Below are 26,861 nucleotides of genomic sequence, written 5' to 3'. Positions count from 1 at the left end.
TTGATATAGTCTCATTTGTCTATCTTTGCTTTTGTTGAGTAAACCTGTGAAGTTGTAGCCAAGAATCTATTGCCTAGTCCAATGTCATGAAGTTTCTCCACTGATTTCTTCTAGGAGTTTTCTAGTTTCAGGTCTTAACTTTTAGGTCTTTAGTCCATTTTGATGGACTTCATTCTTTTGATACCTACTTTTTCCAGCACCGTTTTTTAATAGATTATCCCTTTTTCCATTGATTTGTTTTAGCACTCTTCAAAGATCATTTGAACAAATACGATAGGGTTTCTTTCTGGTCTCTAGTCTACTGAATGGTCCCTATGTATATTTTTATGCCAGTGTTACATTTTTTGATTACTCCAGATTTATGTTTTGCAGTCAGGTCATGTGGTACCTTCAGCTTTGTTGTTCTTTTCAAGTAATTTTAGCTATTGGGGATTCCTTATGAAAAACTGCCATTGTGATTTTGATAGGAATTATATTGAATCTGTAGATTTTTTTGGATAGTATGGATGGATATCTTAACGTTATTAATTGTTCCAGTCTATGAACAGAAACTGTCTTTCCAGTTATTTATGTTGTCTTTAATTTCTTTCAGCAGCATTTTATAGTCTTCTGTGTATAAGTCTTTCATGTTGTGGTTAGGTTTTTTACTTTTTTTTTTTTCTTTAACTATTTTTACTATTAATAGTATTTTACTGTTTTTGATGCTATTGCAAAATTTTCACTGTTACCATATAGAAGAAGTGCACCTTATTTTTGTGTGTTGATTTCTATATTTTGCAACTTTGCTAAATTTATTATTTTAAAAAAATTTAAATGGAATCCTTAGGGATTTCTACCTATAAGAACATGTCATCTGCTAAGAAACAATTTTATTTCTTCCTTTCCAGTTTGGAGCCTTTTTTTTTTTTTTTTTTTTTGATTGATTTCCAAATTGTATGTAAGAGAAAATACTAATTATATATATCTTTTAAAAGGTTAGGTAATGCAGATTCATATAGGTCATGGTGAGAATTTGGGGATTTATCCTTTGAAAGCCACTCAAAGGTTTTTTTTATAAAAAGGGAAGAAAATCAAACATGTACTTTAAAAACTGAACTAAAGGGGCTGGGGTTGTGGCTCAGTGGTACAGCACTCATCTAGCATATGCAAGGCATTGGGTTCGATCCTCAGCACCATATAAAAAGTAGATAAATAAAAGACATCGTGTCCATCTACAACTAAAAAAATATTTTAAAAATTTCTAAAAAAATTACTGAACTAAGTACTCTGGGTGCTGGTGGAAAAGTGATAGAGGGGGAAAGAGCTGATGCAGAAGACTAGCAGGTGGCTACTGGGTGGTCTAATTAGGGATTTGGGTTGAGGGTAGAGAGAGGCAGTAGAGAAAAAGTGAACAGAATCAAGTAGAAAGGCAGAACTAGATATTGGGTTGGATGTATGGGTGATATTCAGAAGAGAGCACTTTTAAGGTCTATCTTAAGTTTCTGACTTGGGCTCAACAAAGTAGATTGAAATATAGAGATGACATATCCTATGGTGTAGAGATTTTTGTATGGTATGTGATAATGCTCAAAAGCAACAAGTCAGAGATGCTATCTTGGCATGGAACTATACACTCAATAAGTTGAGTTGACACTACTTTAGGGGGGAATTCAAGAGACTAGGATAAGCTGTGTTACATAATACACAGTATTCATACAGTGATTTATTTATCTCAAAAATGTATAAATTGTAGTGTCTTTAAAGTTAATTGTTGGATGTAAAAATTAATATTTGCTTATTTAGCATATAAAAGTGGCATTTATGGGGAAAAAGCTATTTTTAACATGTATTTACATTGTCATTTTGTGTCATCCAGCTGTCTTGATCGGCTTGAATATAATAAAAACTGCTTTTCTCATGAAGCACATAAATGCAGAGAAAGTAGATAGAAAGGCACACGTGAATAAAATTTAAAATCTGTTATGTGAGGTGAGAGTGGGGAAAGCAGATTAGAGAGTGCAATTTGACACATCTAATTGTTCAAATATAAAAAATCATAAAACTTTTTCAGAAGTCTGGCAAGCACTAAAAAGGTAGTCTAGTTCTGGTTCTGTCATTAGATGGCTTTAAGACTCTAGGAAGTCTCTTGCCTTCGGTGAGCCTCAGTTTACTCATCTGCCAAATGATGTAGCTGGACAAAATGATCTATAAAGTCCCTTCTGCTCTAATTGCTTTGTATTTCTTGGGAATTCGTTTTGCCATAAGTGTGGCAGGGATTTCCCATCAGCAAAAAAAAAAAAAAACCTATGATTTTTGAAATGTTTAATATTAATATAATATATAGTCTGAATACATTGATTCAGCAGAAAAAATATTAGACACAATTTGTCAGTCTAACTTAAATGCTGCTGTTTGAAATTTCTACAGACTAATTTTTGTTAGATACTTGTCACCTTTCAAATTTATTTGCCATGATATTTAAGATTCTTTTGATTATGAGTTTTTAATGAGATTATTTGAAATAATTCCTATACGTTGTCTTTGTAGAGTTTCCTTTTGAAAGAATTGTATTAGGAAATTAAAGCTATGTTAAAAAAAAAGTTAATCACTGTTGATTGCCAAAAAACCTTATTTCAATGTTGTTTCTCTTAAATCTTTCGTCTAAAATCTTCACAGATTTTGCTTTAGTAGTGAAACTTAATTGTAAAAGGTATTTTAATTTACTTATCCTGATAGGATAATGTGATTCTAAAAAATAAAAGTAATGCCATTTATTTCAGAAAGATGTATAGCTAGAGGCACCATTAATTTAGGCATTTAATTTATCCATGTTATGTTTTTAAAAATTTTTTGTTTAGTCTAATGTAAGGAATAGAGCATAGTTACAGAGGTCTAGACTTTAAGAAAAGGATGAAATTTGGGATCCTGTGTAAAACTGTTTGTAGGTTCATGGTTTTAATATTAAGAAACCATGATTATAGTACTTTACGGAAGAATCTTTTTCATAGTAGAGTGGAATAGAGTTAGATAGAAAAATAAAAGTAATAAGTAATAAAGAGGAGCACTGGATGTTTAAAGAAGGAAAGAACATCTTTCTAATTTTTCCTCTTATAGTATTCAAATGATTTGTTAGGTGTTTCTTCTGGTCTGTTCACAAGTAGAGAAAATAACGTGTTTTATTTACAGGGCATTTTAAATTTTATTGCAAAAAGCTTTTCGAAGATTTCAGGCTAGTCATCACCAAATGAATATTTAAACATAATTCCCATCATGGTAAAGAAAACATAGGGAAATTTTAAAATTTGTACTTGTTAAAACTTAAATTCTTTTTGATATTGAAATTTTTATATATAGGTGACCAAGAAAGCAGTAGGAAATTCACAGATTTGAACAGAAGAGAAATCTATTATGTATAAGTGAATCTCAGGCATATCTTAAGGTTTATCAATTGATGTTTTAAAAATAACCACACAAGTTTGTCTCTTGGCAAACTTTTCCTCTTATTTTTTTCTGAAAATGCTTTAATTCATTCTAGAACATCTATTAAGAAAAGATAGACTTCATATTTGTAAAATTAAAAGCACATCATCAAAATTGAACAACATATTAGTTGAATTTCTCCTTTTAGAATATCCAAATATCCTTTGTGGTTGCCCAAATAATTATGTAATGCCCTGACATTACAAATTTTAGGGATACTAGCTTTTGTTTTTAAAGAATAATTGCTATTGGAAGAATAATTTATTATTTTAATAATACCAGTTAATTAAAATTTAATGCACAATTATTTTTATCATGAAGAAGTTTATTTAGCTCATTCCAAATGATACACTAAGGGGCAAAAATATGGACTTCAACTTTAAAAAGTTAGCAAAAAAATCTTTTCTTGCTTAGAAGGTCAAGTATTTTGGATAGCCTTACGGCAATAGTGAAAAATTGCAAGAAACAGGTTTAGTTCCTATCTTAAAATATATATATATATATTCCTTATAAGTATTGTATTGCAAATGAATTATTACCAAATGTTAATAATCTATTATGTCTTGTTTTTTAAAGTGAATGAATTTTTAGCTTTTGAGGGTCCCATCTTGTTGGATATGAGAATTAAACATCTAATCAAAACAAATCAGTTAAGTCAAGCAACTGCTCTAGCAAAGCTGTGTTCTGACCATCCAGAGATTGGTACAAAAGGTAGTTTTAAGCAAACTTACCTTGTCTGTCTTTGCACATCATCACCAAATGAAAAGTTAATCGAAGAGGTGAGTATATTTTTTGTTAGTAATTATTTTTCGAAGTGAAGAAATTAATTTTTAGACTAGAATGTCTTTGACTTCCCTTTCTTGTAAACAGTTAAGGGACCATTGTTGTCTATCTTATAAATTATGTGGATCTTTTAAATGTTTTGGCTAAATTAGGAAAAATATGTGGTAACTTAAGTTTAGTAGAATATTTATATTTGGTGGTATTTGGACCATAATTTCAGTTTTATCTGACTGTAGGATACTTGCAGATCTTTTTAATTGACTACTTTAAAAGGGAAAGTGTTCCTAAAAAGAAATCATAAATTCTATCTATGTGTAGAATATGTAAGTATATAATATATGAAGATATGTAATATTTTTAAAGTAAACATTTTATTTGCATATTTAATGTAAAACTATTTTTGAGACATTATGTTTTAATTTGGCATAGAGAATAATATTTATTTATGTTTCATAACTGTAAATAGAGTCATTATCCAAATTGGAATAAACATTCAACTAACTTCAGAATGAAGTTGGAGGTAGAGTAGGAGAATTAAAAATTGATGAATAACAACTTATATTTAAAGAATTTAGCCAGGCGCAGCGGCACATGCCTGTAATCCCAGCAGCTTAGAAGGCTGAGGCAGGAGAATCACAAGTTTAAAGCCAGCCTCAGCAAAAGGAAAGTGCTAAACAACTCAGTGAGACCCTGTCTCTAAATAAAATACAAAATTGGGCTGGAGATGTGGCTCAGTGGTTGAGTACCCTTGAGTTCAATCCTTGGTACCCAAGAGGAAAAATAAAAATTTAGATAAAGAAAACAATACTACATTAAAGAGTGTTCAAGTGTCTTGTATCTCTGATAGACATATTGGTTGCCTCCAGAGCAGTAGAAAGAGAACAAAAAAAGAGATTGTTGGGATAAACTTAAAGATACCTTAAGGGAACTGCTGAGGTATGTAGCAGAGAAGACAATTAGAGAATGTATGATCTCCTGAGCATATAGAGATTATAATCAAAGTTCAGAAGCAAGAGAACCTCAGACAGAAAACTGAATGCCCAGATGAGGTTAGATGTTGTAAATGTATGGTGATTGTATGATTTTTCTTGATAAAAAGTGAAATTTTTCCTCCTCACTATAGAAAGTGAAGAAGCAGGTAATAGGCTTGGATCAAAATAAGAAATAGGGATTTTTTTGGATATAGTGAGGATATTGGGAATACTGGGAAGAGTTCTATGGTAATTTCTAGGCTTTGGATGGAGTAGGACCTTATTCTTTATTTAACCTAGGACATTATTCTATTAGTTTGGGCATTGGCTACTCTATAGATTCATTTTCCTTATGACTTTTTTCTTTTATTGACCAGGAAATTTTCTTTTTAAATTGGTAGGTATCAGGAGGGCATGCAGCTCAGTGGTAGAGCACCCTGGGTTTGATTCCCAGCACCATCAAAGAAAGAAAGATAGATAGCTACACATAGGAGCAAAATTGAAGGGGTTTTTGTTGTTGTTTTGTTTGTTCAAGGTAACTAGACAATTAACAGATTTATAAATTTTTGGAAAAGAGTCTTTGAAATGTGCTTATCATCATTTTTATTAATTAAACAGTGTGTGCTTTATAGGCACTGGGAAGTAAAGGTGAGTAAGGCATAGACCCTGCCCTAAAGAAGCATACCTTCTAGTAGGAAGGTATCTAAACAGACTGTTATTCGATTTGCTTTGAAATTGAAGTCTGTGATTTTGTAAGTTCAAGTAAAAAATCTGTCTTTCTAGCTCTCTGAATAATCAGATCTTGAAATACTGAGCCTAAATTCCCTCTTGGTATAATTATCCAAAGTTGAGTAGTAGCAACCCAGCCTGCTCTGGGAGATGGTTCTGAAATTTTTCTGTGAGGACCCTGGCTTCCTTTGATGTCATGAGAGGATGTTTTGTTTTTAAACTCCTTCTCTTGTTAACATTAAGATTTTTTTTTTTGTTTTCATGTTCTTAAGCAGAATCACTAAGGTCACTGAGTATTTCATCCCAGGAGAAAAAAACTTGGTAGTGCAGAACAGGTTAGCGTATAAGTAAATATATATTCCTTGTTAAAAAGTCCCCTTTTCTTAAAGGTTATTTGGTTGCTCTTTTATGTTTATATTACAAACACATTAGAAGCTTACTCTTCATTGTTCCACGAGAGGTAAGTGAATTAATATTGGCTGTTACTGAGGCCCATTATTTCTGCACTTTAGAACAGTTGCCCAAAGACATTGCCCCCCTTTAGGATGGGTATGCTTATGCATATATTTTCTCTTTTCTTTTCTCCCTTCTTCTCCAAATTGTTCATTTACTTTACTTTGGTTCTTTATAAGCATTTGAGTTTTTTAATCTGTTTCTTATAAGCATTTGAGGTTTTATTTTTTTTATTTTTTTTTTGAACCTGTTCCTTAGGGAATAGACTTTGTTAGAAGGAGTCAGCCATGGCCTGAATTGTTGATCTTTTTGAGGAATCCTTGTGTAAGTGTCCAGTAGGCAAGGTATTGACTGTTTCCAAGGACCCTTTGAGTGTGATAGAAATAGCAGCTAGATGTCACAGGGAGGGGCTGGGAGAGGTGAGTGTTTATTTGGCTTCTCTGGAAGGAATGAGCTTTGATCTGATGCTCATATAGGTAGTAAAAATAAAGTTGGCAGTGTTTTGTTGAGTTTAGAGACAATGTTTCTATTGGTTTTACCTTTAAACATAAAAGTAAATTTTTCTCTTGTTTGTCTCTAATCATCATTTTCTTTCTTTCTTTTTTTTTTTTTTTTTTTGGTTTAATCATCATTTTCTAATGTAACACATCCTATCCCAAAGTAATCATTAAGTTTGAAATTTGATATATAAGGTATTGGGGTTTTGTTGTTGTTGTGTGTTTAGTTTGCTTGTTTGTTTGTTTTTTAACATTTTCCTATGCATGTACATATACTTAAAACCACATACTGGTACCCTGGCTGCTAGTCACTTTCCTCCTTTTTATTGACATCTTCATTTTATTTCATCTTCATTCTTTTTTGTGGCTGCATAATCTTATAGTATGTATTTGTAGTATCTTTAACCAGACAGCTGGACACTTAGTTTGTCTTGTACATACATTCTTATGTCCTTTTTGGAAGTATATTGGTAGGGTAAATTTCTGAAAGTGGAATTGTTGGATCCAAGAATCTATACATTTTAATTCATTAGGGCCAAACTGTCACTCAGAAAAGATGATGGCAATTGAGGCTTAAAAAAAATGTAACAGCTCATGGTTTGATATTTACATTTTCTTAGTTATGATTCCATTTAAGTTATTTTCTATACTGAAAATGATTGTATTTTAAAAAGCAAATCAAATAGTCTTAAAAATATTCTTGATATGTAATTAGAACCAAAACATTTTAAGAGTACACTTGGTAAAGGTATATAAAATATTAACAAAATGTTTTATATTTTTTTGATACCTTGCCATATTAACACATAAGATACTATTTGTATTTTTAAATGATTTTTCTGCATTACAAAGGGATTGTGCATAGTATGTCTTTAACAAATAGATTATTCTAATTGGTTTTAAGTATTTTATTTGGAGTTCTTCATTTTCTGGTATCTACAATGTTGCCCATTTCTCAAAACAATACAGAACATAGGTAATATATTGGTAATCTCTGAATTGTGCTGCCTTGGATTTTTAAAACAAATTATTGTGTATTACTGATCATATTTCACTTTTTATCATTTTCATCCAACCATTCATTAGTTTTAAATATAGTTTCATTATTTCTGCCATGTCTTTATATTTTTTTCAAGAGGGTCTTCTTGTGGTAAATCAAGGAAGTGAATTCCTGCAAATGTGCTATAAAACTTGTTTCATTAGTATGCCTGTTTTTAAAAAATTAAGTTTTCTGTATATTTGAATATGACAAATTTTTCACTTGGCATTTTATACACACACACATAAATATACACACATTTACATGAATGAATACACATAGGTGATTACACATAAATGCAAGTATGTACTTTTAAATAGTAAGAATAAGCTAATGGGAGTGATTCCACTGGATACATATAATTTTCTTTCCTTATAAATAATATATACATCTGGTACCATGTGAGCATTTAACAGGAATGACTTAGGTTTTAGAAGAACAATAAAAATGATGATTCAAAATAAATCAGACTTTCAAGAAACAAGGATTTGTATTAAATCTGAACAAGTAAGTCTATATTTAGCAATATAGGACCTCAGTATACTTGCCCGTGTAAAAATTTGGGAAAGAGTATAGACCATGAAGCTAAACCTGAAATACTTGACTCTGCCACTAAATATAACTTTAAGCAAGGACTTAACTTTTCTAAGCCTGTTTTCTAAAAGTATTATAGTATATCCCTAATAAGAAAGTCTAAAATCTGAAATACTCCAAAATCTATTATAACTTCTTGAACACTGACATAAGTGGAAAATTCCACACTTGATCATGTACAGGTTGGTCAAACACAGGTACAATAAAAATATTATATAAAATTTCCTTCAGGCTATGTGCATAAGGTTTATATGATAAACCTTTAATTCCATATTCAGATTTGGATCCAACTCCAACGGATCTAATTATGTATAGGCAGATATTTATAAATCCAAAATCTGAAACACTTCAGGTTCCAAACAGAATACCAGGTTTCTAAACTGGATAAGAGACAATTCAACCTGTTCCAAAAAGTTCTTGTGGAATAGCACTGCTATTTCTGAAGTAGCTGGCTCTAATAAATAGTAGTTATGGTTTTTAACATTTTATGAAAAAAGTAAAAAAATAAACTTAGAAGTTGACTTCATAACATTGGTCTTCATAAGTATGTCAGGTTAACTGTTTAAAATTTAACACAACTTTTCGGATTGGGGTACAGCTTTGTGATAGAGTATTTGTCTGTCATGTGTAAATTCCTCCGTTCAGTCCCCAGCATTGCAAAAAGTAATAATGACAATAAATAAATGATATGTTAGACCATGAAGGAGCCTCAAATTTTAAAAAAAAGGTTTGAATGATTAAGTTAATACGACTTTTTTTTTTTATTAGTTACAAATGACAGTAATACGACTTTTAATAAAAGATAATGTGATGAAATGGCAAGAGCTTAGGTCTTTGTTATTTAGGCATGTTTTGTTTTATGGCTGTACCTCTTAACTGTTTAAAGTTGGACAAATTATATATAACTTTGAAACCCCTATATTATATATAAAATATTAAATGAAAATATCTACCTAGTGGAAAATTATAATTATGTAGTAATATATGGAAAATGTCTGACAATATGTTTAACATTTTAGATGTTGTAAAATATTTATTGTATAAACATATCCTTCAGCCCTTTTTCATTAAATGGTATTCCTTCTGGATGAAGACTTGTTAGAAAATGGCAGACAGAGAAGTATTGGAAAGAGCACTGCATCAAAGGTGTACCAAGACTTAGGTTTTATTATTTACGCTGAATCCGATACTAACTTCATTATTCTTTTCTGTGGAACACAATGATTTATGATTTGTATGCTATTTATCATATTCCTTGTCTTATATCAAATGCATATAGAGATCATAGGCCCATTCTGTTTGTTTTATATATCATTGTAATGAGAGGTAGTATTGTTTTTTTTTTTTAAGTTAATAAATGGGAATATATTGTTAAACAAAACAAGTTGCCTTTATCTAAGGTTATATATATATATAAGGTTTGCTTGGCTATTGGCAGACTTAGAAATGGAGAAAATTTGTGTGAAAAGCAAAATATTGAAAATTTATAGAAAATATAGCTGAAATGAGGTGACCTTATTTTAAAATACAAAATGATTTGTATTACATCCTCCTCCCTTGCATGAATAGACACTAAGTTTATTAAACTATATCCAGTATAACTCTTATCTTTCTACTGGTTCTAATGCTAATTTAAATCAGTGAATAAAAGGGGAAAAAAGTGAAAATAATGCAGTATTTCTTTTTCAGTATCATGGATCTGGTTTCATGGGTTAAAAATTTCTTATAATTATTTATTTACTAAACATAGTAATTCTTAAAATAGCTATTTTCCTGTATTTAATACTCTCTCAAAATTGCTGCATTAGTTTTTACTAGCTATGAGGAAAGATTATTTTTTGTACAGCCCAGTCTTTGTCCTAGTAATGACCAGTTATGACTTGATTTGATAGTGTATGAGTAAATGAAAATTATTTGTAGATACCTAATACAAAATTTAACATGTTTTTATATATAATGTATATGTACATGTCTCTGTGTGTCCCCTAGTAGAAAGCCATTTTATTGCATTATTTCTATTTCCTTTCTCTGTAGATTTCAGAAGTTGATTGCAAAGATGCACTAGAAATGATATGTAACTTAGAATCTGAAGGTGATGAAAAAAGTGCTCTTGTTTTATGTACTGCGTTTTTATCACGTCAGCTCCAACAAGGAGATATGTACTGTGCTTGGTGAGTTGATTTTTTTTTTTAAGAAAAATTTATTAAATAGACTATGAAATAGGTATTGGGCATTCAGATAGCTTAGGATTATTTTTAAAGCCTTTTTGTCATGTCAAGACAAAATACTTGTTTTGTATATTGCATGTGTGCAAGTTGATTATCAAATAGTTGATGTTTTAAAGCTTTTAGTATTAAGGATCACATAATTCTTTAGCCAGCATCTGGTCAGCAAATTTTTAAATGTTGAATGATGAAAGGTTTATTTGTCTAATTCCACCATTTTAGCTTTGTAAAGCAACCTGTGATTCAATGTGTTTATTTTTTCTTTTGCATATTATATACTTTTAGGTACTTAACCAGCTGCTACCACTTATATAAAAGTTGTTCATTTTCTATATATGAGAAATCATTCAACTTTTCTAACTTTTTCATGTTCCCTTCAGTACACACTGCCTGGTATAGTACATTTCCAAAGTGGGTAAAACTTGCTAATATAATCCTTTGGAAGTTACAAGTCAAAAAGATGTTTACTTCAGTTAACTTACAAAACTTAAGACCAGTGGTGTCAGCCAAAATTGACAGTCTATCTAGCATAATTGTCTTTAATGTTGTGTTGGTATTATACAAATACAAATTAAAAATTAGTTTATAACATTCTGACATTTAAGACTATTTATCAAATGACACATGACAAACAAATATAAAATTGTAATCAAAGAAATTAAAGTCCAAAATTATCACTGAGCAGTTTAGTTTTGTTATAAAGGCTTCCTTATGGATATGGCATGAGATGAAAGAAATACCAAGGAATCAATCTCAAGGATGTTTAAAGAAGAGGCCAATAGGGTCCATCACAATGATGCATTAAATTAAGAAGATGGTGAATTGGGAAGAAAGTCACTCTTTTCACATATAGTCACACATTGCTTAATAAGATACATTCTCAGAAATGCATGGTTGGAGACAATTTCAACATTGTGTGAATATCATAAAGTATACTTACTTTACTCAGAAGGCTACAGTGGTACTACATCATGACTATGTAATCCTAAGGGACCACAGTCCCATATGTGGCCTGTCATTGAAAAATCGTTACAGGATACATAACTATACATAATTTAAGTTTTCCGAAGAGATCCAAGTGGAAAAGTCTTACTTAGTCTTACAAGACCAGAGAAACAAAGTTCACAGTTGTAGTTAAAGTTTACATAGTAAAAGTTATATGTCGTTTAAAGTTACCATTTATATAGTTTTTGAAATCCTTGATATATATAGGTGAAAATCCAGAAAGCAAGCAAATCATTCCAGTGGATAGTAAAATAGAGTTTTTAGGATTGGTAATGGGGAAATTATCATAGGAAAGAAAGAACTGTGTTGGTGAAAAAAAATTGAAGCAAGGAAGATCTTTGTGGAAATTAACTATGGAGGACAGAAGCAACATGAGATAGGTAAAAGGCAAATTTGTCACTTCTGTTGGGTTATTTTCTATGAAAAATATATTGTTGCATTTAAAATAAATTTCAAAATTAATATTTTTCAGAATTTCATTATTTTCCTGCCATTGAACCTATTAGTTTATTCCGGGTTCTTCATCATCATTGGTTCTTTTATTCATTAATAATAGAAGCATTATTGGTTGATTTTAAATTTGTTAGAAGATAAATGTTGTTCTTGTTTTGTGATGGTGAGATTGAACCCAGGGCCTTACAAATGCTAGGCAAACTCTGTCACTGAGCCATTTCACCCCTAATTCTAGACAAATGCTTTTTAAAAAGTCATTATGCTACTGATACCTTTTATATATATATATTATAACACACATCCCTTTTGTACTTTTATATTACATAAAATTAATTTGTGACTTAAAGTTATCATTTATAATTTGTTTAAAGGTTAAGTGCTTTCCAAGTCAAAAATTAGTGCTACTCTGGGATTGAAAAATATTGATCAGTGAAAGGGAAAATTATATTTTATTTAGTCTTTAGAAAATGAAGATCTATTAATCTTGCACATACACTTAACTCCACGTGTGTAATTGGATAATTGGAGTCCAAAACCAGTTTTAATTTCAAATGTAATGACTACACTGACATAGTCCATTGATTATTATACTACTACTCTAACTTACCTTTTAATTTTTTTTTTTTTTTTTAAGGGAACTCACTCTCTTTTGGAGTAAATTACAGCAAAGAGTAGAACCATCTATACAAGTGTACCTAGAAAGGTGTCGTCAACTTTCTTTGTTAACAAAGACTGTATATCACATTTTCTTCCTGATTAAAGTTATTAATTCAGAGGTAAGAATAATTTAGATTTCTTCTTAATTTCAAATATATAAATCATCTTTAATAAAAGACTAACTTATTATCTTGTCACTTCAGTGATTTTTCCCCCCTTTTCATTTAGCACTTTGGACATTTTCTTATTAATTCTTTTAAAACATTTGATTCAGAGAAACTTAAAAATGAAGTTGAGAATATAAATCTTGCTCCTAGCCTTTAGAAAAAGTAATATATATAATAGCTACATTTTTTCGTTCTTTAATTTTGTTTCAAGTTCTTTTAAAAAAAAAAAAAAATGAAGTACCTGATTTATTTTTTAAAAATGCAACAAATTTTTAAATGAGACAACATATTATTTTCAAAAAGCATCAAGAAGTGAGTATATTTAACCATACTCAGCTCATAATAGAGCAAATAATTCATGCTGTGTGAATTATTCTATATTCTATGGCATGTTTACTGAACTGGCAACAGAGGAAGTTGGTTGAAGGAAGATAGAGGAACATTGTCTTGTAAGAATCAGAACCTAGGGCTCCATAATCATCTGACATATATGCTCAAGGTTATATCTATGGTTAGAAATGTACATGATAGGAACTCTAGGGATCTTCCAGATTCTTTGTTTAAGGTCATGGTTAATTGTGGCCATGATGTCACACTTTTGCTGAGTTACTCTTTGTACTAAGCAGTCATCTGCGTTCAAACCATGGATTCTTTGCAATCCTTAAAGCCACTCAATAAAGCCTCTTGTCTCTGAGAGTAAGCATTCACTTCCTGGTTGCCTTGTTCTCTTGCTTTCTTGTGTTATGTTTTGTACCCATTGTTTCTAGTTCTTAATGCTACTTTGTTAATTTGACACTCTGGAAATTCAGAAAGTGTAAAGAGGAGTGATTTGAGTTAACAGGTAACCCTCTTTCTTCAAAATTTCAGAAATTACTGAAGACTGTCAGCTAGGCACTCAAATACGAATTTAAAAATAATTGTTTCCTTTTTAATTGTTCTGCAGAAGAATTGGAGCAGGTAGCTTATTGCAAATTTTAGTCTTTCCTAGACCCCTTGAAGTTAAAGACTTGAAAGATCCAGACTTGCCCCTAAAGATTTCATAGTCTGTTGATAGAGACATAAACAATTGATTTGTAATATGGGCCCTTCTAGTGTAGTGAAATGTTGAGACCCCTGGGAAAGCACATTGTTGAACACAGTCCCTCATAGAGAAGTGGGCCATTTAACCCATTTATGTGTTTTGATACTCAAATAGTAATGTCCAGACAAGAGGGAACTGGAGTTCCAGTCATAGAAAAAGCATATGCTTTGGGTATCAAGACAAGTGACAGAAGGGAATATTTGGGATCTATAGGCTGGAATAGAGGTGGGTTGGGGGAGGGGCAGAGAACAGCTAAAATAGAATAGAAAGGTCAGATTGTGAAGGCCCTTTTTTATTCCATGTTAAATATAAATTTAATTCTGAAATGCCTAGTTAGCCTTTAAAATTTTTTAAAAGACATAATGCTCTGGGTGGGCTGAAAGGAATGTCCTATAGGGAGCTAAAAGTAACATAAAAACCCTGGGTAACTTTAGGTCAAGGATACTAGGTAGCCAGAGGAAATGAACAGAAAAGGCTATGGAAGAGAGTACCAAAGACAAACTTTGCTTTTGTCAGAAACTTGCTTGATGATGCTGTTCTCGTGCCAGAAAGGAAGTTGAAGCTATTTTTCTGAATTTATACCACTTAGCTTTCTGCTCCATTGACTCATAAATTTAAGCTGGTAATATGATTTTTATGGATTAATTACTCTAATCACATGATACTGTGGAAAACTGTTAAGAATTCAAACTCAACTTTAAAAACATACTAACTTGGTCTAAGGGTTGTGGCTCAGTGGTAGAGTACTTTCCTAACATGCAGTGAGGCACTGGGTTCTATCCCCAGCACCACATAAAAATAAAAACAAATAAAATAAAGGGATTGTGTCCATCTACAAATTTAAGAAAATTAAAAAAAAAATACTATATAGTATGACCAGTTTGTGATTCAAGTATTTTCTATAATCTTATTTTTCCAGTAGGCATATATAAACAAAGATAAAAACTCAGAAGCATAAAAATGTTGATATAGTTTCTTTTGTTGGCATTATTTGTTCAGGTAAGATTTTTTAAAAGCAAATTTATTAAAGCTCTTTACCTTTAATGAATTGAAAGTTGACCTTTGAGTTCAGTAGCAAACCAGAATGGAAGTGTCACAAGGATTCCCCTCTGTGATAATTTTAGTTGGTTTGTATGTTTTTTAAGTTGGTTTTTATTATTTCTAGAAAAAGTGTTTAGCATTCATATGGCAAAAAGTAGTTTTTCTTTTCTAAGGCATTCATAAGTTCTCTGATCTCTGAATGCTTTCTTAAATTCAATTTTTTTCTCATCATTTCCTAAATTTTCTAAACGATCACGGCTTTGGAAAACTGAAATTCTCATCCTTTATATATGTACCAATCCTTCTGACCTTTATGCGTTTCTTATCCCTTCAGATCATCTTAATGGTTGGCTTGGCTTTTGATTCCTCCAAGGCTTCTTTGTATCCTCCTCTCTCATATGCAGCTTCACTGAGTACACAGGTTTTCTTCTTTCTTGTATATCATAACAGTAGAGTGGCCTGGTTGCCTACTATTATTACCAGTTCATAAGGCAAGAAACAAAAGATGCAAAATGTTTAACTATAAAAATTATAAACCCCAGATCTATCTCAGAATTTCTGTGTAGAATAATTATATAGGTTTATGTGAAAGCTAGAAATATCCATATGTTCCTGCCTCTTTCTCACTTTACCTTTCTTTTCTGTCACTAATAAAATAGGTCTCTACATATCTATCCTTCTTGTCTGTTTTCTTCTTATCTTTGTCCTTTGTTTTTCTAAAATCAAGGCCAGTTCAGTATTCTATTCTTCTTCGAACCTTGTGCCTTTTTTGCTCCATAGATGAGCTTTGATTTATTTCTTAACCTGTGAAAATACAGTCTCTATCACTTTTCTTTTGCTTTTCCTTCATGCCTTTTGAATCCTATATTTCATATATTGTCTTCCAGTACATGTGGCCATTTCCTGTGACTGGCTTGAGTTTTGTATGTAAGGTTTTTTTGTTGTTGTTAGTTGATTGGTTTGGTGGTTTTTGTTTTGTTTTGTTTTTCTCCTTTCCTTTTTGTCTTTAAAATCCATTTTTCATCTCTTTAATCCTTGCATCAATCAGATGACTCTTACCTTCTTCATTACTGTATCTATTAATTGTTCAGGATGCTAATTCAAAAGAAAAAACTATTGGGCTCTGTCTCCTCCTACTTCTAATTCTCAAGCTGGGTCAGCCATAAGGTAAGTGATGTGACATTCAGATTTATGCTAGCACTAGAATCCCCTATTAGTGATCAAATGGTTATTTTTGATAGAAGTGAAAATTTTCTTTTGTTACTAACAAGTTAGGTGATCTGAGGACATGCTCCATTTTGTAATTAGATTAGAGGGTTTGTTTCAGAAGGATTGCAAGTATAAATTTAGGAAGTAAGATTTATGATAAAGATAACATTTATTAGTTGTTTAGTATGTGCCAGACATTACATTGAACTATACTTGGTATTTCAGACAATTTCCTTTAAAGCTCGCAGCAGCAATTTTATGAAGTTTAAGTGCTGTTTTGACTTGTTTTATAAACGAGCTATGAAAAGTCAGAGATGTTAAATAACTTGCAAGTTTGTCTAGACTAGATGATTTTATACCCAGATCTTAGTTTGCACTACTTTTTTTCTTTATACATATATTTTTCAGTTGTAGGTGGACACAATACCTTTATTTATTTATATTGGTACTGAAGATCTCAGGGCCTCACACATGGTAGGCAAATATTCTACCCCTGAGCCACAACCCCAGCCCCTTAAGTTACTTTTTTTTCTCCTATTTTTTTTTTTTTTTAATGCAATTCATTTCACACACACACTAGACTAAGCTGCAGTAATTTGGAAGGGGCATCTTTTTATATGTTGCTCTTGCCAGATTTGAGAAAAGCACATCTGGTTGTTAAAAACTAAATTAAAAAACAAATCTCTGTTTAGTATTGATTAAGTTAACATTTCCTGTTTGTTTTTTTCACAGACTGAAGGGGCTGGACTTGCTACCTGTATAGAATTATGTGTAAAAGCTCTTCGCTTAGAATCTACAGAAAATACTGAAGTGAAAATATCCATTTGCAAGACCATTTCATGTTTATTGCCTGATGATCTGGAAGTTAAACGTGCTTGTCAACTGAGTGAATTTCTTATTGAACCTACAGTAGATGCATACTATGCTGTGGAAATGTTGTATAACCAGCCAGACCAGAAATATGATGAAGAAAATCTTCCAATACCAAATTCTCTACGCTGTGAGCTCTTACTTGTTTTGAAAACTCAGTGGCCCTTTGATCCAGAATTCTGGGATTGGAAAACTTTAAAACGACAATGTCTTGCACTAATGGGAGAAGAAGCATCCATTGTATCTTCAATTGATGAATTAAATGACAGTGAAGTATATGAGAAAGTAGTAGAGTACCAGGAGGAGAGTAAAGAAACTTCTATGAATGGACTTTCTGGAGTAATTGGTGCTAATTCTGGCCTTCTTAAAGATATTGGTGATGAAAAACAGAAGAAGAGGGAGATAAAGCAATTAAGAGAAAGGGGATTTATATCTGCTAGGTTTAGGAATTGGCAGGCCTATATGCAGTATTGTGTGCTATGTGACAAAGAATTCCTTGGTCACAGAATAGTACGACATGCTCAGAAGCATTACAAAGATGGGATTTACAGTTGCCCTATTTGTGCAAAGAACTTTAATTCCAAAGAAACTTTTGTCCCTCATGTCACATTGCATGTTAAACAATCTAGTAAAGAGAGACTAGCAGCTATGAAACCACTAAGAAGATTGGGAAGGCCTCCTAAGATTGCGACCACCCATGAGAATCAGAAGACTAATACTGTGGCTAAACAGGAACAGCGGCCAATAAAAAAGAATAGTCTCTATTCAACAGATTTCATAGTGTTTAATGACAATGATGGCTCAGATGATGAGAATGATGACAAAGATAAATCTTACGAGCCAGAAGTAATCCCAATCCAGAAACCAGTACCTGTTAATGAATTTAATTGCCCTGTAACTTTTTGTAAAAAGGGCTTCAAGTACTTTAAAAATTTAATTGCTCATGTAAAGGGGCATAAGGACAATGAAGATGCCAAGCGCTTTCTTGAAATGCAAAGCAAAAAAGTTATTTGCCAGTACTGTAGAAGACATTTTGTAAGTGTTACTCATCTCAATGATCACTTACAAATGCACTGTGGCAGTAAACCATATATCTGCATTCAGATGAAATGTAAGGCTGGTTTTAATAGTTATGCAGAACTTTTAACCCACCGAAAGGAGCATCAAGTCTTTAGAGCAAAGTGCATGTTTCCTAAATGTGGCAGAATTTTTTCTGAAGCTTATTTACTATATGATCATGAAGCACAACATTATAATACCTACACTTGTAAGTTCACAGGTTGTGGTAAAGTTTATCGTTCTCAGAGTGAGCTGGAAAAGCACCTGGATGATCATAGTACTTCTCCTGAAAAAACACTGCCTCCTGAAGACCAGCTTAATTCATCTGGAGATTCTCTTCAGCCTTCCAAAGTGAATCAGAACACAGAAGAGAATACTGAGAAAGAAAGATCTTTGCTTCCTTCAGAGAATAACATTGAAAACAGCTTACCAGCAGATACAAGTAATACTTGGGATAAAAGCAAAGCAGAGTCAGTTGTGACCAAACAAGACCAGAGTTCTTCCTCTGACCTCAGGCAAGCTAATGGACCGTTGCCAAATGGTTTAGAAAACCCTGCTCCTACTCCTCTTCTTCAAGCCAGTGAAGTAGCAGTGTCCATCAAAGTATCTCTGAATCAGGGGATGGAGGATAACTTTGTGAAGCAAGAAAACTCAACTGTGGAAGGCACCAATGAGGCACTGGTCACAAATGTAAATACACCAGTTGAAGATACGTGTAATGATTTGTGCCATCCAGGTTTCCAAGAGAGAAAAGGACAGAATTGCTTTAATGAAGGCCAGATTGCTCAGAATAATCTAGTAAATTCCGAAACTCTTAAAATAGGTGACCTTAATCCACAAAACTTAGAAAGACAAGTGAACAATTTGATGACCTTTTCTGTACAAAATCAGGCAGGATTTCAAAACAATTTACCAACTTCCAAGTTTGAATGTGAAGGTAATGTTAAAACACCACCCAACCTTTATAACTTACCTCTTAAGACATTAGAAAGTATCACATTTGTTCCATCACCGCCTAACCCAAGTAGTTCAATAGGAACTCCATCAGTGCCTCCAAAACCTCCAGTTCAGAAATTCAGCTGCCAGGTCGAGGGATGTACACGAACCTATAATTCTTCACAGAGTATTGGGAAACACATGAAGACTGCACACCCTGACCAATATGCTGCATTTAAAATGCAGCGAAAAAGTAAAAAAGGTCAGAAATCTAATAACTTAAATACACCCAATAATGGAAAGTTTGTTTATTTTTTACCATCACAGGTGAGCTCTAATAATGCATTTTTTACACCACAGACCAAAGCCAATGGGAATCCTGCTTGTTCAGCCCAATTGCAACATGTCTCACCTTCAGTTTTTCCAGCTCATTTAGCCAGTGTGTCAGCTCCATTATTGCCCTCGATGGAAAGTGTCATAAACCCAAATATATCTTCTCAGGATAAAAGTGAACAAAGTGGTATGCTGTGTTCTCAAATGGAAAATTTATCAAATTCAACCTTGCCAGCACAAATGGAAGATCTAACCAAAACAGTTTTGCCTTTGAATATTGACAGTGGTTCAGATCCTTTCCTTCCTTTACCTGCAGAAAGTAGTTCAGTGTCTCTGTTCCCTTCACCAGCAGATAGTGGGACAAATTCTGTTTTTTCCCAACTGGAAAATAATACAAATCATTATTCCTCACAGATTGAAGGAAACACTAATTCCTCTTTTCTAAAGGGGGGTAATGGTGAAAATACAGTTTTCCCTTCACAAGTAAATGTTGCAAATGACTTCAGTAACACCAGTGCCCAGCAGTCTGCACCTGAAAAAGTGAAAAAAGACCGAGGGCGTGGCCCAAATGGGAAGGAAAGAAAACCCAAGCACAACAAAAGGGCTAAATGGCCTGCAATTATCAGAGATGGGAAATTTATCTGTAGCAGGTGTTATAGAGCTTTTACTAATCCAAGGTCACTGGGTGGACATTTATCTAAGCGATCTTATTGTAAACCACTGGATGGAGCAGAAATTGCTCAAGAACTTCTACAAAATAATGGACAGCCTTCTCTTCTTGCCAGCATGATTCTGTCCACAAATGCAGTAAATTTGCAGCAGCCACAACAGTCTACCTTCAATCCAGAAGTGTGTTTTAAAGATCCATCATTCCTACAGCTTCTTGCTGCTGAAAATCGCTCATCAACATTTTTACCAAATACATTTCCTCGATCTGGTGTGAACAACTTTAATACCAGTGTTAGTCAAGAAGGAAGTGAAATTATTAAACAGGCTTTAGAAACTGCTGGCATTCCCAGTACCTTTGAGGGTGCCGAAATACTTTCTCAGGTTGTTCCAACAAGTTGTATCTCAGATACAGCACAAGTAAATGCAACAGTGATGCCGAATCCAACTGTACCACCCTTATTGCAGACTGTATGCCATTCAAACACCCTCCTGACAAACCAGAATCAGACACCAAATTCCAAAACTTCCACCGTGGAGGAATGTAGCAGTTTGCCTGTTTTTCCAACAAATGACTTACTACTGAAGACTGTTGAAAATGGTTTGTGCTCTAGTTCATATACTAATTCTACTGGTCCATCACAAAATTTTACCAATAACAGTTCACGTGTTTCAGTTATAAGTGGTCCTCAGAACACAAGATCCAGTCATTTAAATAAAAAGGGAAATAGTGCTTCTAAGAGAAGAAAGAAAGTTGCTCCTCCACTAATTGCACCTAATGCTTCCCAAAACTTAGTACCCAGTGACTTAACAACAATGGGACTTATAGCAAAGAGTATTGAGATCCCTGCTACTAATATTCATTCAAATGTAATTCCAAATTGTGAATCTCAGAGTTTGGTGGAAAATCTAACACAGAAATTAAATAATGTTGACAATCAGTTGTTTATGACTGATGTAAAAGAGAACTTTAAAACCAATCTTGAGTCTCATTCAGTGTTAGCCCCTTTAATAAAAACTGAAAATGGTGATTCCCAGATGATGGCTTTGAATTCATGCACAACTTCAGTGAATTCTGATTTGCAGATTTCTGAAGACAATGTTATGCAGAACTTTGAAAAGACTCTTGAAATTATTAAAACTGCTATGAATTCTCAAATACTTGAGGTAAAAAGTGGATCTCAGGGTGCTGGTGAAACATCACAGAATACTCAAATTAATTATAACATTCAGCTTCCTTCAGTAAATCCTGTACAAAATAACAAATTACCTGATTCTTCTCAGTTTTCCTCTTTCGTAAGTGTAATACCAACCAAAAGTAACATTCCTCAGTCTGAAGTATTGCATAAAGAGGATCAAATACAGGAAATTTTAGAAGGCTTACAAAAATTAAAATTAGAAAATGACCTGTCCACTTCATCCCAGTGTATATTAATAAATACATCAGTGACACTGACTCCTGCTCCTGTTAAACCAGTTCCAACTGTCACAGTTGTTCAGCCAGTTTCTGAAATGATACACATTCAGTTTAGTGACAAAGTTAATAAACCCTTTGTGTGTCAAAACCAAGGCTGTAACTACAGTGCTATGACAAAGGATGCACTGTTCAAGCACTATGGTAAAATCCACCAATATACTCCAGAGATGATTCTTGAAATTAAGAAGAATCAGTTGAAATTTGCTCCATTTAAATGTGTAGTACCTACATGTACAAAAACATTTACAAGAAATTCTAATCTCCGGGCACACTGTCAGTTGGTGCATCATTTTACAACAGAAGAAATGGTAAAGTTAAAAATAAAAAGGCCTTATGGAAGAAAATCTCAGAATGAAAATTTGTCAGCCCCACGAATTACACAAGTGAAAAAACAGCCAGGTATAACAGAGGAAAACAAAAGGGAATGTCAGCCTACCCTAGAATTGGGATCAGCAACAGAAAATGCTCTCAGTAATGTAGCAGTGATCCCAGAAAAACAACTCATAGAAAAAAAAAGTCCTGAAAAGACAGAAAATTCTTCACAATTGGTTGCAGTTACTTCTGACCAATATAATATCAATTCTCTCACAAATATACAATCCAAAGGACGGAAAATTAGGAGGCATAAAAAAGAAAAAGAGGAGAAAAAACGGAAGAAGCCAGTTTCCCAGTCCCTTGAATTTCCAACAAGATATAGTCCCTATAGACCTTATCGATGTGTTCACCAGGGATGCTTTGCTGCCTTTACAATACAGCAAAACTTGATTCTTCATTATCAGGCTGTACATAAATCAGATCTTCCTGCGTTTTCTGCAGAGGTTGAAGAGGAAAATGAAGCTGGTAAAGATATTGAAGAAACTGAAACTAAACAAACCATGAAAGAATTTCGATGTCAGGTGAGTGACTGTTCTCGAATTTTCCAAGCAATTACTGGCCTAATACAACACTACATGAAACTTCATGAAATGACCCCTGAGGAGATTGAAAGCATGACTGCTTCTGTGGATGTTGGGAAATTCCCATGTGACCAATTAGAGTGTAAATCTTCATTTACAACATATTTGAATTATGTTGTTCATCTTGAGGCAGACCATGGAATTGGATCAAGGACAAGTAAAACCGAAGAAGATGGCATATATAAGTGTGATTGTGAAGGCTGTGACCGTATATATGCAACTCGGTCTAATCTCCTCCGACACATTTTTAATAAGCATAATGACAAACATAAAGCTCACTTGATTCGCCCAAGAAAATTAACACCTGGCCAGGAAAATATATCAAGCAAGGCAAACCAAGAAAGATTAAAGTCTAAACATCGGGGAACAAAACATAGCAGATGTGGAAAGGAGGGAATCAAAATGGCTAAGACCAAAAGAAAGAAAAAAAATAATTTAGAAAACAAGAATGCAAAGATTGTGCAAATTGAAGAAAATAAGCCTTATTCTCTGAAACGTGGAAAGCACGTATATTCTATAAAGGCTAGAAATGATGCCTTGTCTGAGTGTACAAGCAGGTTTGTAACCCAGTATCCGTGTATGATAAAGGGATGTACTTCAGTTGTTACAAGTGAAAGCAATATAATTAGACATTATAAATGTCATAAATTATCTAAGGCATTTACATCACAACACCGCAATCTTCTCATTGTTTTCAAACAGTGTGGCAACTCAGAAATAAAGGAAAATTCTGAGCAAGAAGGTGCTATGAATGATGTGAAAGATTCTGAGACATGTGTATTAGAGACCGATGAAAACTCAAGAGCAACTACTGCTCCACAGAAGGAAGTTGAAAAAAATGAAAAAGATGAAATGGATGAGCTAACGGAATTGTTTATTACAAAATTAATAAATGAAGACAGCACAACTGTGGAGACCCAAGCTAATACCTCTTCAAATATAAATAACAGTTTTCAGGAAAATAACCCCTCCCAGTCAGAAAGACAAAAAGCAAGCAATCTAAAGAGAGTTAATAAAGAAAAAAATGTCTCACAAAATAAGAAAAGGAAAGTTGAAAAAGCTGAACCAGAACTAACAGTTAAGTTAAGTAACATGCATAAAGAAGAAGAAACTGCTGTTGCAATTCAAACCACTGAGGAGCATCCTGCTTCTTTTGACTGGAGCTCATTTAAACCAATGGGATTTGAAGTATCATTTTTGAAGTTTCTTGAGGAGTCTGCAGTGAAACAGAAGAAAAGTACCGACAAAGACCATCCAAATAGTGGAACTAAAAGAGGAGCCCATTCAAATTCAAGAAAAAATACTGATAAGACGCTTATGACTAGTGGAAATCATGTGTGCTCTTGTAAAGAAAGTGAAATCTTTGTACAGTTTGCCAATCCATCACAGCTTCAGTGCAGTGATAATGTAAAAATTGTTTTAGACAAGACTCTTAAAGATTGCACTGAGCTTGTCTTAAAGCAACTTCAGGAAATGAAACCTACCGTCAGTCTGAAAAAACTTGAAGTACATTCAAATGATCCCGATATGTCTGTAATGAAAGAAATCAGTATAGGTAAAGCCACAGGCAGGGGGCAGTACTGATAACTAATGTACTATAAATACATCATTTATAGTTGTATTTTAAATAGGAAGCCATCAAGCATGCTGTAATTGTGAAACTTATTATTTTTTGTTGATGTGAATTAACCTGGCAAAAAAGAAAAAAAAAAAAAAACATGACAATTGTCATGTAAAACTTTTTTTTATCCCTATGGGACTTGAGGAATAGAATCAATACTTCAGTTATTGTAAATATTTGAGTTAACCTCAAATTTCTATCTCCCAGTTGCCCTTTTCATAAACCAGACTGAATTATCTGTGTGATTGGTATGTTTCACCAGGTCACTGCTCATGTATAACAGTACTCTTTATTTGTAGATACCTTTTTTTGTATATATTTATTATTGTAAATCATTTGCTGCCACCAGCAGTCTGTAAGTCTAAACTATTAAATGATACATTTATATTTGGAATTTTAATTTTTAACTAAGTGATCAAATTTTTAAAACTTCTTTTATTGTTTTAAATTAAGAACTTTTTGAACTAAAACTAGAAACTTTGTCATAGTTCGTTGATTTTTTTTTTTTTTTTTACATGAAACATTATATTTACAATATGATCTCAAGACAATGTTTCACAAAGTAGGCACATTGTATCAACACTTGGCTCTGCTTTGTAAGTTTGCCATCTGGGATTTTTGGGTGGTTTTTGTGTGAAATTAAAGCAGATTCTTTAGTGGTTTCCTATAGCAACAGTTTTTTTTTTTTCTTTCCTTCTTTTTTCATGACTTTTGATTGGATATAGTTACTATGAGTCCATGACATATGATGGCAATGTGAATTTAAAAATTTACTACATTGAAGATTTTAAACATTGGTATTTTAAAAAATCCTTTGTGAATGTGATAGAAACTAGTAGTGTGGAGCAGTGTAAATATTTGAGGTGGTGATTTGTGAAGTAGCCCAGTATTGCCTTAAATAAAATCACATTTTGTTTCTTGTTTTATACATGTGATCTTATAAAGGTTTTCTCCCATTTTCTGAGATTTATAGCTTGGTGTATAGCTTTAAACTGTATAAACTTTTGTGGAAATAATTTTTTAAACATTTTTATAAATCTTAAAATTGGTATCATCAAAGTGAGCCCATCTTGTGTTTATAAAATGCAAGAATCTTAACATTTATAGTTACATAGATGAAACACTTTCTATAAGGAAGTTGAATGTTTTGATTTTACTGTTTATAGATGTTAGATTGTACAGATATGTCTGTATTTTCTCACCATATCTAATGATACTTTTTTTCATTAGATCACTCTTCAAGAGCAGTATTAGTTGTTATAATTGATTATTTTGATTATTCAGTATATAGTTAGCGCTTATAGTTTTAGCTTTATTCACCATATTTATACTGTGGATTCACAGCCAGAGGTAGAAGTTATTTCAGGACAGTTGATGACCTTCATTTAAAGTCCAACTAAAATCAGTACTGGAAAAAAAAGAAGACATTCTTTCACTATTACTTTTGTTTGCCATAAATATTATATTGATTTTTTTTTATGTTGTGTTTGTTATAAAAGAATTGCATTCAAAATATACTGGCCTGGGATATTGATGATATTGTAATGATACAAAAAAAAAATGTGTATATTCCCTGTGCAGCATCAGATTTGCAGGAAAAATGAAGCACTTAACTGAAATTGCTGGTACTCTGAATAAATAAGCATGGTCAAGGAGTGAACTATTTTCTTTTGGAAAATATTTTTTTAAGTTTTATTATTAAAGTATTATAGCTTAATTTTTAGGCTTAGTGGATTATATTGAGTAGTTGGTTTCACTACCTTAAGGTTTATTATCAATATGCATAAAACTTGACACATTAAAATCCCTACCCTTTGGTAAGCCCACTGTTATTTATTAAAATAAAAGTTGTTTTCATGGGTGGTTAATACATGTTTTTTTTTCTAAAACAATAATTTAACTGAGTAATTTTAATATTAATTTTTTGTTAATTGAATATTTTCATACGGTTTTCTTAGAAGTTGACCTAGCTCTTAAAGGTAGGCACCTAGTAAAAATGCTTGATATAGTATAATAGCAAATAAGTTTATTTCTGATAATCATGATGAGCCACTGTTAAGTGAAAATGCCAATGTGTTGGGGCTTTTCTTTTGCTTACTAGCTTGAGAAAATTGACCATTATACAATTCTGTAATTGTTCCCCTGAAAGGGTTTGCCAACATTGAGTGATTTTTTTTTTTTTTTAATTTTAGATATTGTATGTTGAAAGTAATTATGGAAGAGTGGGCTTTTTAGCATGGGACAGAAAATTCAAATTATAATATAAAGGAAATATGAATTTATAGAGTAGCATGTTGGTAAAATTCAATATGGAATGTAATGCCTAAGTATTAAAAAAGAATCAAAGTATATTTTTTTCATGGTATACTTTTCCTCAATCTATTTCTTTTGAGATATTTCTTCCTGCAATCTAAATTTTACCAAGGTTTCATCACTTTAAAATGTATTTTTTTCTCTTCTCAATCCAAAGGATTTTAATACTACACTTAACAAACATTATTAATATTCAATACATCATTAAGTTAAATGTAACTATTTTGGAACTTTTCAGCAGCTGAATTTACTATAGTTAAATTATTT

The 26,861-nt window shown here is 32.4% G+C and overlaps 1 protein-coding gene across 3 annotated transcripts in view; it reads left to right on the top strand.

Annotated features, from left to right (window-relative positions):
• Znf292 (zinc finger protein 292) overlaps positions 1–26,149 on the top strand; it is an 81,072-nt gene extending 54,923 nt beyond the window's left edge. For 2 of the 3 annotated variants that reach the window (XM_046431814.2, XM_046431822.2), the window contains exons 6-9: positions 4,036–4,238; positions 10,560–10,696; positions 12,843–12,984; positions 17,096–26,149. In XM_046431814.2, coding sequence (XP_046287770.1) covers positions 4,036–4,238; positions 10,560–10,696; positions 12,843–12,984; positions 17,096–24,244 — 7,631 coding nt within the window. In that variant the 3' untranslated portion in view covers positions 24,245–26,149. The remainder of the gene's footprint in view (positions 1–4,035; positions 4,239–10,559; positions 10,697–12,842; positions 12,985–17,095) is intronic. The other variant, XM_058575798.1, reaches the window with a different exon arrangement.
• The last annotated feature ends 712 nt before the right edge of the window (positions 26,150–26,861 follow it).

The sequence above is a fragment of the Marmota monax genome, unplaced genomic scaffold, assembly GCF_021218885.2.
Source record: "Marmota monax isolate L192 unplaced genomic scaffold, Marmota_monax_Labrador192_F-V1.1 WCK01_AAM20220418_F8-fsc00013, whole genome shotgun sequence".
NCBI classification, from domain to species: Eukaryota; Metazoa; Chordata; class Mammalia; order Rodentia; family Sciuridae; genus Marmota; species Marmota monax.
This window is presented reverse-complemented; position numbering and strand designations above follow the sequence as displayed.